Source organism: Eleutherodactylus coqui, chromosome 3, assembly GCF_035609145.1.
Source record: "Eleutherodactylus coqui strain aEleCoq1 chromosome 3, aEleCoq1.hap1, whole genome shotgun sequence".
Lineage (NCBI taxonomy): Eukaryota > Metazoa > Chordata > Amphibia > Anura > Eleutherodactylidae > Eleutherodactylus > Eleutherodactylus coqui.
In genome coordinates, this window is record NC_089839.1 from 251,268,084 (window position 1) to 251,286,799 (window position 18,716).

At 43.0% G+C, this 18,716-nt stretch overlaps 1 protein-coding gene across 2 annotated transcripts in view; it reads right to left on the reverse strand.

Annotated features, from left to right (window-relative positions):
- Positions 1-18,716, reverse strand: part of LOC136621641 (flavin-containing monooxygenase 3-like) — a 50,452-nt gene that overhangs the window by 15,947 nt on the left and 15,789 nt on the right. The window contains exons 1-4 of one of the 2 annotated variants that reach the window (XM_066597280.1): positions 14,450-14,505; positions 13,858-13,933; positions 9,212-9,400; positions 2,613-2,775 (exon numbers count right to left, since the gene is read on the reverse strand). In XM_066597280.1, coding sequence (XP_066453377.1) covers positions 2,613-2,775; positions 9,212-9,400; positions 13,858-13,933; positions 14,450-14,505 — 484 coding nt within the window. Of the gene's footprint in view, positions 1-2,612; positions 2,776-9,211; positions 9,401-13,857; positions 13,934-14,449; positions 14,506-18,716 lie in introns of those variants that run through there. The other variant, XM_066597281.1, reaches the window with a different exon arrangement.

Below are 18,716 nucleotides of genomic sequence, written 5' to 3' on the forward strand. Positions count from 1 at the left end.
TGGAGTGTGCAGTCACATAGACTTGTCGCGGTGGAGTGTGCGGTCACAGGCTTGTAGCGGTGGGGTGTGCTGTCACATAGACTTGTCGCGATGGGGTGTGCGGTCACATAGACTTGTCGCGGGGGTGTGTGCTGTCACATAGACTTGTCGCGGGGGGTGTGCGGTCACATAGACTTGTCGCGGGGGTGTGTGCGGTCACATAGTCTTGTCGCGGTGGAGTGTGCGGTCACATAGACTTGTCGCGGTGGAGTGTGCGGTCACATAGACTTGTCGCGGTGGGGTGTGCGGTCACATAGACTTGTTGCGGGGGGGTGTGCAGTCACATAGACTTGTAGCGGTGGGGTGTGCGGTTACATAGACTTGTAGCGGTGGAGTGTGCAGTCACATAGACTTGTAGCGGTGGGGTGTGCAGTCACATAGACTTGTAGCGGCGGGGTGTGCGGTCACATAGACTTGTAGCGGTGGAGTGAGCGGTCACATAGACTTGTAGCGGTGGAGTGTGCAGTCACATAGACTTGTAGCGGTGGGGTGTGCGGTCACATAGACTTGTAGCGGTGGGGTGTGTGGTCACATAGACTTGTCGCAGTGGAGTGTGTGGTAACATAGACTTGTAGCGGTGGGGTGTGCGGTCACATAGACTTGTAGCGGCGGGGTGTGCGGTCACATAGACTTGTAGCGGTGGAGTGAGCGGTCACATAGACTTGTAGCGGTGGAGTGTGCAGTCACATAGACTTGTAGCGGTGGGGTGTGCGGTCACATAGACTTGTAGCGGTGGGGTGTGTGGTCACATAGACTTGTCGCGGTGGAGTGTGTGGTCACATAGACTTGTAGCGGTGGGGTGTCCCGTCACATAGATTTGTAGCTGTGGGGGGGTGGTCTGTCACAGTAATTTGTCACGTGGGGTTGGAGGGGGCTGTGACAGTAATTTGCCGCGCTGGGGGGAGGTAGCGTGGGGCTGTCACAGTAATTTTTCACACAATGTATAATCCTGACTGTGCAGGGAGGGGAGGAGGTGAGCTGTGTCTGTTGTGAATGGTGGATCCTGTGTTATCTATATATAGGTATCACTGTACTTGTAGGGGGGAGGGGCAGGGGGTGCTGTTAGTGTACTTGTGTGTGGGCACTGTAAAGGGGGACTCTGTGGGGGAGGTCACGGGGGGGGCACTGTATAGGGACGCTGTGGATGGGGGGACTGTGGGGGGGGGGCATGTGGAGGGGGGCTACTTTGGAGTGCACTGGGGGGGGACTCTGGGGAGGTGGCATGTGTAGGGGGGGTACTTTGGAGGGCACTGTAGGGGTGACACTGGGGGGCACTGTGGGGGGGCATGTGTAGGGGGTACTGTAGAGGGCACTGTTTGTGGCACTGTAGGGGGGGACTGTGGGGGATCATTAGGGGGGCACTGTGGGAGAGTGCACTGTGGGGGGGGGTCATTGTGAGGGGGGTCGCTGTGGGAGGGGCACTATGAGGGCATGTGTGTGTGGGGAAATGTTTTGTTTTACTTTAGCAGGGTGGGGGGGGGGCAGTAGGTAGCCTTGCAGTGGGGGGGGGGGGGGGCTGCAGGAGAGTCCTCTCTCGGTTCTCCCCAGCCCCTCTCCATTCACTATACACAGTACTGCTGTTTACACTCATGCCAGGATTTTATCCTGAAGCATGAGTGTATAACGCAGTCTCCCCTGGCCACACCCCCTCTGAGTATAGTATGCAGCAGCAGGTGGGGCCTGGGCGGGGAGAGACTGTAGAGCAGTTCAATAGAGGTAGGCGTGTTGTGGGCGGGGCTAGGACGTGAGCTGAGGGAGGCCATGAAATCCTGCTTTTTCATGCCTCTTACTGCCATCGGGAGCGCACACACAGAAGAGGGAGAGCGCAGAGCATTGTGGGAAGGCAGCACAGAGGCGCCATCTTTGAAAGCTGCAGTGAAGATCAGATTCTAAGGTAATAAACTGATATTCCAGCTGATCTGTCTGCCGGTTTGAGCCCCTGTATGCTGGGTGCTACTATCCTTACTGAAAGGGAAGCAGCAGCATTATAAAAATGTTTTACCCCGTATGGCTGGACAACCCCTTTAATGTACATTTTATACATATTTAAAATATTTAATGAAATTCCATTTATCTTAAACTGCATAAAATGAAGTCACACCGTGTAAAGAAATTAATATAAGAGGTTCATAAGAATCAGTACATACAATAAGATGTACTTGTGCTTATTGTTTATCGTAAATAAAATCATTGAACGAAACATAGTGTAGAAAAGTCATATACTTTCTATAGCAATTTAAATATTGTATGCCATTTGGATAATTAAACAGAATCATCCACTTTTAATTAGTTTTTTTAGTAAAGACCCAGATCAGGCTCCTTAATATATGCAGATCCTCAGACCAGATCCAAAGTCTCTGAACTAAAATGTCCATACTACTTACTTATGAACTAATTAAAGGAGTTGTAGCAGCATATAAAGTTATCTCCTATCCACAGTATGATTGTGGGGGTCTGACCTTTGGGTCTACCGCTGATTCTATTTCTATATGCTGTGGCATACTATACCTGGCCAAGGATTTTCTAAGTTAGGTACAAAAATGCTAAAGTAAAAGCAACTATTTTATAGCTACCTGGAAGGGTGTTCATGGCCGCTACCGGTTGTGAATGCTGACCAGTACAAACCATAACTGCATCAAAGATGTCGGTCTTCTTTTCTCCATTACTTTCTGTAGTAACTAACCACTGACCAGTGACTGGGAAGTCAGAATGCTTCTCTACTCGGCAAACAGCTGTCTAAGTCCAAGAAGTCACAGACAAATATAAAGAATATAATTGAGCTATCAATAGGAGGCTTTAATGTACATTGTGCATAATACATAAAGGGCTGCAGTTATGAATCACATCACAAAGAGTTAGGCCGCCTGCACACGGGCGGAAATCCTGCGGCGGTATTTCCCGCGGGATTTCCGCCACTGAAAGTTTGCATAGGAGTGCAGACGGCCGCGGCAAACAAACCGCGGCATGTCCTCTTTTTGTGCGGGGCTCGCACTCACCCGGCCGCCGGCTTCGGTCTGCGCATGCGCTGGCTGCGCGGCAGCCGGCACATGAAAGAGCCGGGGCCACCAGGCGCGGGTGAGTACGCGCTCGTCCCTGCAGGCTCTTGGGTCGGGTCCCGCGGCGAGAATTCTCGCTGCCGGATCCGACCCGCTCGTCTGCAGGCGGCCTTAAGGTTTATTTCTAGTGATTTTAGTAGATTGAACACATTACTGTGTGATATACTTTACTCCATATTTTGGTTGTCTTTATACTGAATACAAGATCACTGACATACTCAACATTTTTGCTAAAAACTCATGGGCTCTGATGTAAAAGTTCCATCTTACCTTGTTTATCATTTTGTCGGCATGATTGTATCTTTCATGCAACATAAACGTTATACCTGGTCAACAGCACATGTCCGCATCTAAAGATGTAGATATACTGCCGAGAGTGGACAAATAATCGTAACGATCATTTATCATTTATCGACATGCCCGTAATTCTCTGCTGGTGTAAATGTCGGTAATGAGAGCTGAACAACGTGCTAATTTGTTAAAAGGTGCCGAATCTCGGCTCATATAAAAGAGCCCTTAGACAGCAGAGTGGTCCTGTACATAATCACTGTATGGGCATCCTAGCTCAACCCCTGCATATACAGTAGCTGCAATTTCAATTAGATTTGTTTTACTCTACTGTTGTAGTAATAATATAAATGTGTTTCTTGACCCCTTAACGACTGGGCCATACTGTTTTTACGTCCTGCAGCTGCAGGACGTGTTTGGAGGGAGGTAGCGGCGCTATCTCCCTCCATACAGCACGGGCATCAGCTGTTTATTACAGCTGACAACCGCGGGCAATAGCCGCGCTCAGCCGTTCGGCCGATCGCGGCTATTAACCCTTTAAATGCCGCTGTCAATTCTGACAGCGGCATTTAAATCCCCCGAACGCTGTTTGGGGGTCCCGCACGGCCCCCCGCGGTGAGATCGGGGGATCCGTGCAGGTGTCATGGCAGCCGGGGGCCTAATGAATGGCCCCAGGGCTACCTTAGCAGACTGCCTATCAAGCCATCCACACAGGGTGGCTTCATAGACTGCCTGTAATGCTATAGCATTATGTCATACTGCAGGAGCGATCGAAGCATCGCATGTTAAAGTCCCCCAGGGGGACTTCAAAGTAAAAAAAAAAAAATCAATAAAGTTTTTTAAATTGTAAAAAAAAAAAAAAGTTTGAAAAGTTTAAATCACCCCCCTTTTGCCATATCTATTATTAAAAAATCTAAATCATAAAATAAAAATATGTATTTGATATCGCTGTGTCCGTAAAAGTTCGATCTATCAAAGTAGTGCATTATTTTTTCTGCACTGTGAACATCATCCAAAAAAAAAAAAAAAGAACGCCAGAAATGCATTTTTTTAGTTACCGTCTCCCAGAAAAAACGCAATAAAAAGCGATCAAAAAGTCATATGTATTCCAAATTGATACTATCGGAAACTACAGGACATCCCGCAAAAAATGAGCCCTTGCTCAACTACGTCGACGGAAAAATAAAGTTATCGCACGCACAAACTGACCACAGAAAATAATTGAAAAAAATTTAATATCTTAAAAAAAAAAATACAAGTACTACAGCAAAAACAATACTATATAAGTTTGGTATCGTAGTAATCGTACTGACCCATAGAATAAAAATCAGGTCGTTTTTGTTGCAGTTTGTGCGTCGTAGAAACAGGACGCACCGAAAGATGGTGGAATGTCGTTTTTTTTTTCCATTTCTCTCCGCTAAGAATTTTTAAAAAGTTTTTCAGTACATTATATGGTACAATAAATAGTGCCATTGAAAAATACAACTCGTCCCGCAAAAAACAAGCCCTCATACAGCGACGTCGATGGATAAATAAAGGAATTACGATTTTTTAAAAGGGAGTAGGAAAAAACAAAAATGGAAAAAAGCAAAGCCCGGTCACTAAGGGGTTAAATCAGCCTAGGCAAATATAAATATATATATATTATATATATCCACCTTCATAAGAAATAGCTAGCAGTTAAATGGAATAATGAACTCTATTATAACCTGGTATGTACAAGTACAATGTTGAAGCTAAACCCCCTACGCATTTTTCCAGCGCTAGCTCACAAGGGGACAAACTTCTTATCTCTTACTGCATTCTTTCGGTCCAGATTGGAATATGAATAAAGTCTATGCCACTTGGGTATACAGAAATTACATGTTCACATAGCGGCATACAACTGTGGCGTAAACATATGTTAATCATTAGCCTCATTACATACTAGGCCAATCATGAGTTGTTATGATGTTGGGGGCTTGCATGTAATTAGTGCATCATGTTTAACTATATCTGTATTGTATTTTCTTTAAATAAATCAATCAGAAGGGTATTGGGGACTGACGGATAGCACCAGTAAGTTCAAATACATATATTCATGCATGCAGCTTCTCATTATAACCAATTGGGAGCAGATCAGTGAAATCTTCTGGAATATGTTTTATTCCCATAACACTATGGTATTATTGTTTCAGTCTTTACGCAACAACTTGCATTACAATTGTATGTTCATTCTTTATTAACATAATATATACCTGCATGTAATAACATACTGTAACTTTGCTATTAGAGTGATAAAATAGAGGGAGCAAAAGTGAGAATTTCATGATGTGATGCCATATCAATGTTTGTAATCTGTGGTTTACTGTAAGTCTGCAGGTAAAATTTGCAATATTTTTATTCTTCAATAAAAACTTTGCTTAAGGTAAATTAGTAGTGCATAAACAGCTTCCGTCAAACCACAGTGAAGTGAGCAGCTAAGTTGGCTTTAGATGCTACTAGAGATGAACGAGCATACTCGTTTAAGGCTGATGCTCGATTGAGCATCGGTCTTGTCGAGTAACTGATTACTCGACTGAGCACCATGCGCGGGGGGGGGGGGGGGGGGGAGCGGGTGGAGAGAGAGAGATCTCTTAAGACCTAACTGGGGCTTTATGTATATTTGAAGCTTATTGCGGTCATTGTTTTAAGAATCAGTTTTGTTTGTCTGATCTGGTTCTTTTTGAGGAATGGTCACTTCAAACACACAACTCTATGCATAGATATTTGCAATACAAATATTCAAGCAATAGATCATACTAAATATAAGACAGGAGAGGGTTTCGGAGAGTTAGAAGCATTTTGGACCTGTGATTGGGAATGCCCTCTGTGTGGTTCCCAAGAGGCCCCCTGTTCTCACACTTTTCACTGCTGCTTCTTCCGGTTGATGCAAAAAATAGATGAAGTACACTTAAGGCTCTTGGTGGTGTGCGTATTAATGTAACCATTGTTTAGGAATTGTTTACAAAACGTATATGCAATATCAACTATTTTTATGTAAATTTGTTTTATTTTTATAATTTATTCATTTGCATTAATAAATTGTGTTCTATCAACCCACTTGTCCTTTTTTAAAGCCGCATCCGAACTTGTTTTCAAGTTGGCAAAATATAAATGGTGCTGTGAACAGGATATGCAGAAGGTTCAGTGGTTGATATTTAGCGACATTCCGATAACCTGGAATTTTAAAAACTCTTGTTTAACAATCCATAAAAATTGTGTGATATTGCATAAAACATGTTTATTTTTAATAAAAAGGAGGTTTTGAATGAATCTGTTGAAATCCCAGTTTGAGAGCAGGCCCCTTATAATACTTTGACTGCTGAGTGGTCACAATGTGTGGTTTAAGTGAATCATGGGAAAAGTGTTTGAAGGATGCTGAACCAGTGAATGTGGTGGCGTGTTTGCGAAAAGTAAAATTAAGGAAAGAAAAAAAATGTATGAATGTATGCAGATGTGGTTGGATGTTAGCAGCCTATCGTATACAATGAGAAGAGAAAGAGTGAATGTTGGTGCAGGGCAAGAATTGAAAAGTAGCTGTGTGATTCAGAGTGCAGTGAATATCTCACAATACTGTACTGCGGATAGTCCAGATAACTCGCAGTCGGACATGGACAGTACAGATTTTCAAGCACCGTCGCTAGGTGATAATACGGGTCCCGCGACCTTTCCGCAATGTTAATTGTGGAAGGGCTGTGGGTCGGATGGCTTCCATTGACCACAATGGAAGCCATCTGTGTGAAGGCTACGCAGAAATAGAACACGCTGCGATTTTTCCTCTGCAAGCGGAAATTCGCAGTTCATTTCCGCTTGTGTGCATGAAAGTGTTTTTTCATAGAATTTTATGGATGCTATTTGTTGTGTAACCCAGAGGTAGACGGCCGCTCTGGATTCTGCAATTCAAATCCAGCCGTGTGCAGCCAACCTATCATAGATAAAGAGTATGCTAATATACTAAGCATAGACTGAAATAACCAGCAATGAAAAATCACACCACCAGCCCTGATGGTGGACTGGAGGCGATATGAGGAGCTAACAGTCAAACACCAGAGTGCCGGATAAATAGCCCAGTTAGTGTGCCATCTACCTTACAAGCATTTCTCATGCATGCATCTTTAGGTGTAATTGAGATTTGGGTGAACTATCATATCTTGCCCCCTTTATCTGTTCAGCCCACCTATGTGTGTAGATCTAACTCTGATTTCTTCAATTAAAAGTTACAGCTCTGATTTATGTTTTTCAGATGCTAGTACCCTGTTTCCCCGAAAATAAGACGTGTCTTATATTAATTTTTGCTCCCAAATATGTGCTATGTCTTATTTTCAGGGGGTGTCCTATTTTTCAATAAAGAATTCACATCTATTGTTTAATTTTAAAAAAATGAACACTTGTAATCAGGGATGGTATTGCAGCTTCTGGCCACCAGGGGGAGCTCGTCACAGCAGACGTGTACAGCAGGAACAGAATGTACAGTATGGCATTTTCTGGCCAGCAGGGAGCGCTCATGACAGCACACACGTACAGCACAGCAGAGACAGGATAACGGCGACATGAGAAGGGGTAACGGCAGACTCTCTGCAGATCTACCGATACATCTGGCAGTAGGAGACAACGGGGATGGCAGCAGGGGACGGGCTTCTTGACATGCCTGCACATTTACAAGCGATGGCCGCGGAAGGAAACATCGGGATCGGAGGCAGGTGACTGTCTTCATGTCCTGCATGCAGCTGCTCTGCAACGGACAGTGAAGGTAGGGGACAGCGGGGGCGGGCTAAAAAGCATTACAGCTGCATGCTCTGGTGTTCTGTTTGGCAGGCATGCTTACATACAAACACACTTTACTATGCCTTACTATCGGGGGGTGCCTTATATTTGGGACTTCTTCAATTGTCTTACTTTCAGGGGGTGCCTTATTTTCGGGGAAACACAGTACATTAGCAAGAGCTGTCACCTTTAGCACTAACAATTTAGAGCTGATGGCTGAACTTACAAATACTGTGCATGTGCAGCTGAGTAGTCAGCTCTAAATCGCAAGCATTATTGGCGCTTGTGTAATAGCACCTTTCTTGTTGTTTTTATTTTGCATTAAACTGTTTACTGTGTCTAAATTATATATTAGGAGTAAGACTGCACAACGTAGCAAATCTAGGCAAATTAGGTTTGAAATCTAATTTATTTTAATTTACTTAAAGGGGTTGTCCCGCGGCAGCAAGTGGGTCTATACACTTCTGTATGGCCATATTAATGCACTTTGTAATGTACATTGTGCATTAATTATGAGCCATACAGAAGTTCTAAGAAGTTTTTCACTTACCTGCTCCGTTGCTAGCGTCCTCGTTTCCATGGAGCCCGTCTAATTTTCGGCGTCTAATGGCCAAATTAGACGCGCCTGCGCAGTCCGGGTCTTCTTCTTTTCTCAATGGGGCCGCTCGTGCAGGATGTCGGCTCCGTGTAGCTCCGCCCCGTCACGTGCCGATTCCAGCCAATCAGGAGGCTGGAATCGGCAATGGACCGCACAGAAGCCCTGCGGTCCACCGAGGGAGAAGATCCCGGCGGCCATCTTCAGCAGGTAAGTAAGAAGTCACCGGAGCGCGGGGATTCAGGTAAGCGCTGTGCGGTGTTCTTTTTTAACCCCTGCATCGGGGTTGTCTCGCGCCGAACGGGGGGGGGGGGGGGGGGGGGGGTTGGAAAAAAAAAAAACGTTTCGGCGCGGGACAACCCCTTTAACTTTATGTAATACATTTATTTTGCTGTATTTAATAATTGACCTTACTAGAATTGGCATGTGAAATCTAAACCATTCTTACCTTAAAGTGTATGTATTGCAACAGTTTAAAATGCTCTGCGTAGAGCTTGATGTATTCAAAGTATTTGTGATTTGGTAAAAAGTTTGGAAAATGATCCGGCATTGGAAAGTCACTAAGACACATTATTTCTTTGGAAACATTGGTGACCAAAGACTTGTAGATGCTGGCTCTTCCTTCTTCTACTTCATCCTGTAATAGTATAAAAACAAGGTTAAAATATAAACAAAATCAGAATTCTCCAAACTGGAGGGAACTCGGTTGGTATCACCAGTCCACCCACAATAGGCAGAAGTGCTGCAAAAGCAAGAAGCAGAAGACATCTGGATGTCAAGTTCTGCAAAGGCGAGTCTTGACTAGCAGAAGTCGTCATGGCAGAGGAAGAAGAAAAGAAGGACTCCAATCCGAGAAGAACTGGGAGTCACTTTAATATGAATGTTTATTCTCCCTCTGTGTTTAATGGTCGTAGTGATGGGCTGTAATATTTTTGTTTGCGAAAAAACAACTCCCAGCATACTCTTCCCATTGTTAAAGCTATACTTGGAGTTGGAATTTTGCATGGTATAAAATTACATGCCAACGTTTAACCTAACTTTGCAAGTGATCACTGTACTGTTTGTTTTTGGGGGTTATATTTACAGTACCTCATAAGCTTGGTTCTGATACTGGATTTATGTTATGAGCTTGTTTCTGGGGCAGTGTTTATGTACTGAGGTTAGTCTTGATGTTGTATTTGTGCCAGGGACATAACTAAAGTCTCAGGGGCCCGGGTGCAAAAGTTATCCTCAGGCTTCACCATCCCCCCCCCCCCCCCCCCTCCATGCCTGTACCATACCTAAACCATGCTGCCTATAGCTGCAAAACAAATTTACATATGTGATCTAGCCCCTTGGAATAAACTTTCCCACAAATGACTCATTTCCTGGACTACATAAAAATTTGTAGCCCCTTAGGCGAATTTCACACAAATGAGTTCAATATGGGGCCGTGAATCACAGCCCGATATTGGGCTCGCCAGCCTGAGATTTTGCCATGGCTGTAAGGCATTTTTGTATTGAAAACATCTTGCTTCAGTAGTGATTCTCCGCTGCAGCTGACAATGGGGACACCTTGCATTGCGTGCTCCTAGAAAACAATGGGAGATGCAATGCGAGAGCATGCAGAAAGATAGGGCTACAGAGACTTCATATTTCCCGTATATAATTATATAAGTGTATATGTATAGCTGGTATAAGTTATACATTTGTATATTTTGCTGCAGGATAATGCTCGGCCACACACAAGGGGGGGCACAGGAGCCCCCATAACACTGTCACACATCCGTGGCTGCCCGTTTGTCAGATTTATCACCATTAGAACATGATAGGGGCACCATCTTGGACATAAACTTTCACAGCCTATGAGTTTGCACGGTCTAGAGACTCAGTTACAGCAAGTGTGGACCAATATGCTGCAGGATATCATACAGAACCTGTGTGCCTCCATGTCCACCCACATTACATCTTGTATCCAAGCTAGAGGCGGTCCAACAGGGTACTAGAGCCCCCATGCCTGCCTGTATCACATCTTGTACCCAAGCTAGATGCGGCCCAACAGGGTACTAGAGCCTCCATGCATGCCCATATCACATCTTGTATCCAAGTTATAGGTCGTACAACAGGGTACTACAGCGTCCATATCTGCTAGTAGTAATAGCGACCTATATTGTCCCCAGTACCGTAATAAGTGACCCCCATTGCAGTCCCAGTAGTAAAAGTGACCCTTATATTGTCCCCAGTAACAAAAGTGACCCCTATTGTGACCCCAGTAGTAATAAGGACCCCCACAGGGTCATCAGCAGTAACAGTGTCCCTCATATTGGCCCCAGTAGTAATAGTGAACCCACAGTGACCTCAGTAGTAATAGTGACCCCCACAGTGACCTCAGTAGTAATAGTGACCCCCAGTGACCTCAGTAGTAATAGTGACCCCCACAGTGGCCTCTGTAACAATAATGATCCCCACAGTGGCCTCCGTAACAATAATGATCCCCACAGGGGCCTCCGTAACAATAGTGATCCCCACAGTGGTCCTGAGTAGTAATAGTGACCCACAGTTGCCCAAGTAATAATAATAACCCCCTCATTAGCAATATTAACCTCTTGAGTGTGCCCAATATTAACATTAACCCCCTCAGTAGCAATATTAACTCAACAGTAGCCCAAGTAGTAATATTAGCCCCGTCATTAGCCCTAGCAGTAATATTAGCCTCCTCAGTGGTCCCAGTAATAACCCCCTCAGTAGCAATATTACCCCAACAGTAGCCGTAGTAGTAATATTAACCCCCTCAGTAGCCCCACTAGCTATATTAACCCCCCCAGTAGCCCCAGCAGTTATATTAACCCCCCCCCCAGTAGCCCCAGTAGTAATAACCCCCTCAACAGCAATATTAACCCCACAATAGCCCCAGTAGTAATATTAACCCCCTCAACAGCAATATTAACCCAACAGTAGCCGTAGTAGTAGTAACCCCCTCAGTAGCACTGTTAACCCCTTAGTAACCACAGTAGTAGTAGTAACCCTCTGAGTAGCCCCAGTAGTAATATTAACCCCCTTCATACCCCCAGTAGTAATAACCTCCTCAATAGCAATATTAGCCCCCTCAGTAGCCCCAGTAGTAATAGTAAACCCCTCAGTAGCCCTAGTATTAATAGCTCTCCCCATCCCATATACTTACCTCCTCCTTGTAGCCAGTGACACTCCACCTCCTCTTGTGCCGGCTCCAGCTGTTACCCATTACTGCCGAACATCAACACCCCCCAGCTGTCAGCACCCCCCCCCCCTCCTTCCCACTCAGGCAGTGGGTTAGTGGAGTTTGCCTTGTGTTTTCCCCCAAAGGCATCAGATGAGTGCTGTCGCTCAGCTCAGCATCTTAAATGGCGCTGCAGGAGGAGCGGAGCACAGCAGCGGGGAGACACTGCTTACTTTTAAGGCTATTATTGTTAAATGGGCATAAAGAGAGGCATTATTGCTATGTGGGGCCATAAAACGTACATTATTACTGCTTGTGGCCACTGAAAAGATCACTATTATGGTAGGTGGATGTTTTTACTGTGTGGGGTGCCAAAGATTGCACTTTTACTGTCTTAGAGCACTATCTGTTTGACACTATTATTTTTGGGGCACTATCTGATATTTTTTTTCAGGAGTGTCCTCTGTTTTTTTGTTGGCAACTAAAGCTATGACGCCCTAATATCTGAAATACAGTGTCACAACATTCAGGGTTAAACCTCTCCCTTCTGCTGTAGGCTAGCTGGGTTATTGCCAGCTTAGTCAGCTAATCAGTAACTTTCTAGGAGTTGTTTAGTTGATGCGCTGGCTGGGATGATTGCCGAGGGCACCAGTTATACTACCTGTGTACTGGTTAGGTCAGGTGTGCAGTGACTGTCCTGTGTGCTGGTCTTGTTTGGTTGTGTCTCTGTGCCTTGTAGTTCCATGTCTGTTTGTATCTCTTTTCCTGCTGTGTTCTGTTCTTTGTGTTTGTGTTGTGCTGTGTTTTGCTTTGTGCCATGATTCCTCTCTGTCCTTGGACCTTGCCTCTTTTAAGCCATGGGCTCATCCTTTTCAAGATGGGTCCAGTCTGGAAGGGTAAGGGGTGCTCCATCCCGTTTACTATCTGATCATGCATCTAGCCACCACTTGCTCCCTGTATATATGTCTTCCAGCCTGCCCCCTGGTTCTCTGCTCCCTATTGTCAGCCATTGTTTAGTTGGCAGACATGAACAGACTTGACATACAGTTTCTGGGAGTAATGTGTCACATGGTAGGTACAGTATTAAGGGTAAATGGGGCAGCCACAGACACTGAATTGAAGATAGCAGCACAGTAGGGAGTTTGTGAACTGTAGGTCGGGAAAAGGTAGAGAGGGTACTAGTAAAGTAAGGAGGCAAAGATGTGTAGCCAGCAAACTCTGCAGAGACAAGTAAAAGCTGAAAGAAGCCTTCATGGTGGTCTGGGCTGGATGGGAAAAATAAGAAAATGAATGACTACAATCAAAGATCACCTATCATTATGAGATTTAATTGCACTATATTCACTTGTAAGGTCTGCAGAGTGCCTATGTAGAACCAGTATCTACTACTATATAGTCACTGTGTGGTGGCAATATTGGTCTTAGTAGTAGTAATATTATTGAGTTGCTGTGTAATGGTAGTGGTCATGGTGGGCATTATTTGAGCCTTATATAGTGGAATCATTAATTTATATTGGTCTTTGCGTAGTGTGTTTTGTTAGTAATGATATGAAGGTAATATTTCATCCCTTTATGGTGGTGATATTTTGTCCTGTATATAGTGGTATTATGTGATAACTAAGTATGTGTATAACTCATCCGAGGTGGGCTTATGCATTGGAGCTTTTGCCTCTAATCTTTCAAAACTCTAGCAACACCCCTAGAAGTGCTTGGAATTAGTGCAGAATGTCTCTTCATATTGTCTGCTGAATTAACTGAATGGGACTGTATTGATCGTACAATATTTCAGCATTTGAGGCACCATTTTTCATTTTGCCCAGGACCGTACTATGTCTAAAGGTGGCCCTGCTAACAGAGAAAAGGAATAATTGTGGGACAACTCATTTTTTTACAATTCTTGGAAGAGGTGGTGCACTCACAGTGAATCTCCAGAGGCCTCCAATATCACTACTTCTTTCAAAGCATGTAGGCTCAAGACCTTCCTCTAGGCATGCCTTAAAGGAGATGTCCCGCGCCGAAACGGGTTTTTTTTTTTTTAAACCCCCCCCCCCGTTCGGCGCGAGACAACCCCGATGCAGGGGTTAAAAAAACCACCCGCACAGCGCTTACCTGAATCCCGGCGGTCCGGTGACTTCAATACTTACCGCTGAAGATGGCCGCCGGGATCCTCTATCTTCGTGGACCGCAGCTCTTCTGTGCGGTCCACTGCCGATTCCAGCCTCCTGATTGGCTGGAATCGGCACGTGACGGGGCGGAGCTACACGGAGCTACACGGAGCCCCATAGAGAACAGCAGAAGACCCGGACTGCGCAAGCGCGGCTAATTTGGCCATCGGAGGCCAAAAATTAGTCGGCACCATGGAGACCAGGACGCTAGCAACGGAGCAGGTAAGTAAAAAACTTTTTATAACTTCTGTATGGCTCATAATTAATGCACAATGTATATTACAAAGTGCATTATTATGGCCATACAGAAGTGTATAACCCCACTTGCTGCCTCGGGACATCTCCTTTAATAGCTCCCAAACCGCTGATTCCAGATCCAATAACAGCAACTGTTTTAACCATTGTTATATCTACAAGATGAAGAAATAAATAATAAATCCACATGTTCTTTTGACATTTAATATAAACCTCTTAGATGCACAAAGCAATGGGAAGTCTATGTAATGCTTAAAAGAATATTCTGGAGACTATACATTTTTCCAAGCTTTCACCCATCCACTGGACAGGTGAAAACTGATACATCGGTAGAAATCTAACTACTTGAACCTCCACTGATCTCAAGAACGGGGTCCCAGAGTAAGGAGGAGATTGAATGGAGCTGTGGATTCCACAATAAAAATGTCATAGATAAAAACATCTTCCAAAATTATGCTTACATGTTTCAAACAGAGTTCTTAATCATAGCATATTCTTTTACGAAATGACCATTCTTTAAATGCACAAAAGAATAAATGAGGAAACAAAAAGTCATGGGCAATAACAGAATAACATTAATTATGCTCCATCTGTGAACAGCAAAGCCTTTAAAAGCCAATAAGAGAATGACACTCATTATATGACATCTATTAACAGCGAGGCATTACAAAACCCATAGATTTTCAAGTCACCAGATTAGTACTAAAATGTGATTGTTCCCAGCAAGAGAAACCAAGTAAACTTGTAGATATGATACCTTTTTAATGGCTAACAAAAATACATGATATTGCAAGCTTTCAAAGCGCTCAGAATTCTTCCTCGGGCATAATGAAATAGATCTGAAAAAGCATGCATATATATATACACATACTTATGACAAGGCACATACATGGATGTGATTAATTTGCACGTAAAAGGATACTGCAACAGGATGGGTAGAAAAATAAAAACATGCTGAAATTGTCCACTGATAAAGATGTGAAAGTTTTATTGTCCCTAAATTAGTGTTAGGGATTACCAGGCCAGCAGTGTTATCTGTGCTATAGATGTCTCATACTTCCCAATCCCGCATGAATCCTCTTGAGGAATTTAGCTCTCTATTGAAAGTGTCAAAAGTTGTTATAAATTCATATTCCCAATTTCTTATATGGCTTTATGATTTAAAATTGCCTTTAAGTATAATAACTTTCATGTGTTCTATGTTGTGTCCATGACTAGAAAAGTGCTAGGCCACAGGTAAATCTGTCTTTCTCTCTTTAATTGTGTGGCGATAAGATCTCATCCTCACTTTCAGTTTTTTTCCTGTTTCTCCAATATAAAGGGCAAAACAGAAGAAACAGAACAAAAACTTAAAGTGAGGATGAGATCTCATGGCCACACAATTAAAAAGAGAGAGACAGATTTACCTGTGGCCAAGCACTTTTCTAGTCATGGACACAACATGGAACACATGAAAGTTATTATACTCAGCCCCTTAGTGACCAAGTTTGTTTGCGCCTTAATGACAAGCCAAATTTTGGAAATCTGACATATGTCCCTTTAACATAGAATAGCTCCGTAAAGGTTTTGCATATCCAAGTGATTCTCACTTTATTTTTTCGCCACATATTGTACATCATTTAAAAATAGACTGATAGAATTTGTGTATTTATTAAAAGCGCCAAAATTGGGAAAATTTTTAAAATTTTTTAATTTTTTCACATTTTCAATTGCAATATCTCAAATGTGCAAACATACTGTACAAATTTTGATAAGATTTATATTTCCATCTGTTTACTTTATTCTGGACACACATTTGAAAAACTTTAGTTTTTTTTTAACCATTTAGGAGACGTACAAATTTAACATTAATTATCAACATTTTAAAGAACACTGTTTTCCTACACCAAGCCAAAATTGCAAACACTCATAGGAGTCACAATGATAGATACCTCCACAAATGACCCTGTTTTAAAAACTACACGCCTTAATATATTCACTGAGGGGTGTCATGAATATTTTGACCCCATGTTTTTTTTCAGCAGTTAACGTAAATTAGAGGAGAAAAATTTAAATTTTATATTTTTGCAAATATGTCATTTTAAAGGCAGTTTTTTTCTATAGTGCACATGTTCAGAAACATACTCATTGTGGCCCTAATCTTATTTCTGTATGCACAACAGGGCCCAAAATAAAAGGAGCAGCCAGTGACTTTCAGAAACAGAAATTTTATTTGAAGGTGTTTTAGGCCCCATAGCATACTTGTAGAGCCCTTGAGTGGCCCAAACAATAAAGAACCCCCACAAATGACCCCATTTTGAAAACTAGGGCCCGCTAATGTGAGCGGATTGTGTAATACAATGCATTTGATTGATCTACGTAGTACTGCATTACCATATAATCTTTTTTTAAACTTTTTATTTGCTTTAATGCGATCGCCATTATTTATTGAATATCAGCAATCACATGACCGGGGGTCGGATATCCTGACCCCTGAGGACAGGTTGCGGTTGCAGGGATCTGTCACATCCACAAAACACGTGGCTTTAATCCCCAGAGCAAGCCTGTTTTTACAGCCCTGGGGACTAAAGCCCACTAAACTAGGACATAAAAACAAAAGGGTGGTCACTAAAAGGTTAAAGGCAATTTCAAATCACAAAGCCGCAGAATAATTTGGGTGTATAAATTCATAAAAACTTTTGACACTTTCATTAAAGGGCTAAATTCCTCAAGAGGATTCATGCGGGACTGGAAAGTATGGGACCTCTATAGCACAGATAACAGATGATCCCTAACACTAATTCAGGGACCATAAAGCCTTCACATCTTTATCAGTGGACTATTTCAGTATGTTTTTATTTCTCTACCCATCCTGTTGCAGTATCCTTTTAAGTGCAAATTAATCACATCCATGTATGTGCCTTGCCATAAGTATGTGTATATATATTCATGCCTCTTCAGATCTATTTCCTTATGCCTGAGGGAAAATCCTGAGAAGTTTGAAAGCTGGCAATAATATGTATTTTTGTTAGCCATTAAAAGGTATCATATTTATAAGATTACTTGGTTTCTTTTGCTGGGAACAATCACATTTTGCTCTACTGGCTAACACAGTAACACTTTTTTCAGATTATTACTGAAGTGACAAATCCTACCTTTGATTCAAGCCCACTGGACATTTAGTTTGAAAGGTGAATATCCAAAAGGCCTCTTGTTTCACTAAAAGTCTTCTCCTATCTCCACCTCTCTGGTAACTTAACCCTCTCTATACCAATTACTCGGCAAGCTGATGTGTCTCCTTTATGCACCTCCCAAAAATGCTTGGAAACTGCTGATGCATTAACTCAGTGTTCCCCAACTCCAGTCCTCAGGGACCGCCAACAGGTCATGTTTTCAGGATTTCCTCAGTGTTGCACAGGTGATGAATTTACTATCAATGCTTCAGACATTGCCACAGGTGTTCTTCCTATAGGAGATCCTGAAAACATGACCTGTTGGTGGTCCCTGAGGACTGGAGTTGGGGACCCCTGCATTAACTGCACCAATGTGATCACTGTTTGACAGATGGATCCAAACCTTGTTGTGCAACCCCACATATTGTATCTTATATATCCCACGTGATTAAATAAATGGCTGATGCTTGCTCTATTAACCCCTTAGGGAATCCTTGTTTTCTTGTGCACAAAATTGGCACAAATATGAAATCTATTCTTTTGAATGGATTTATTCACACGAGGAATATTTTGCTGTGAGGATAAAATAAATAAATTGTAGCATGTTCTATCTTTGGGCATTCCTTAAGAACACCTCACCCATTGTTTTCAATGGGATCTTGAAAGATATCGCATGGCATACCATGCGATGTACATGCAAGTGTGATGCTATGTTTCCCATTGAAGTCAATGGGAAACGCTTGCAATCCTATCACGTGCAATAGGATTGCAATTTCACAGAAACGAGGTGATTATTTAATCACAAACGATTTGCATGACCGTGAAAAATCACACGTGGCAAGCGCAATATCTCGGCCAGATATTGCAGTCACCCATGTGAATGTAGCTTAACCAGGGATTTCCTTTAATGGTAGCTGGAGCAGGCTATCCACCCAAGCTCCTAAGTTCTCATTCAATGAGCTTATTCCAGCCACTATTGGTCTTATAGGTGATGTAAATTGCAGTTTGTGTATTTTTGGCAGACAATGAAATATTGGGGTCACAGAAAATTCAGGTACTATTGGATCAGCTTCACTATCACTCGAAAATCCCATATACCTTCCTCTTTTTACAAGCCCATGTAATATTTGTTTGTATCCCCAGGTGGGGTAATTTATCAGTTTACCATAGGTAGAGGTAACATTTAGTAGTAATTCATCCTGCAGC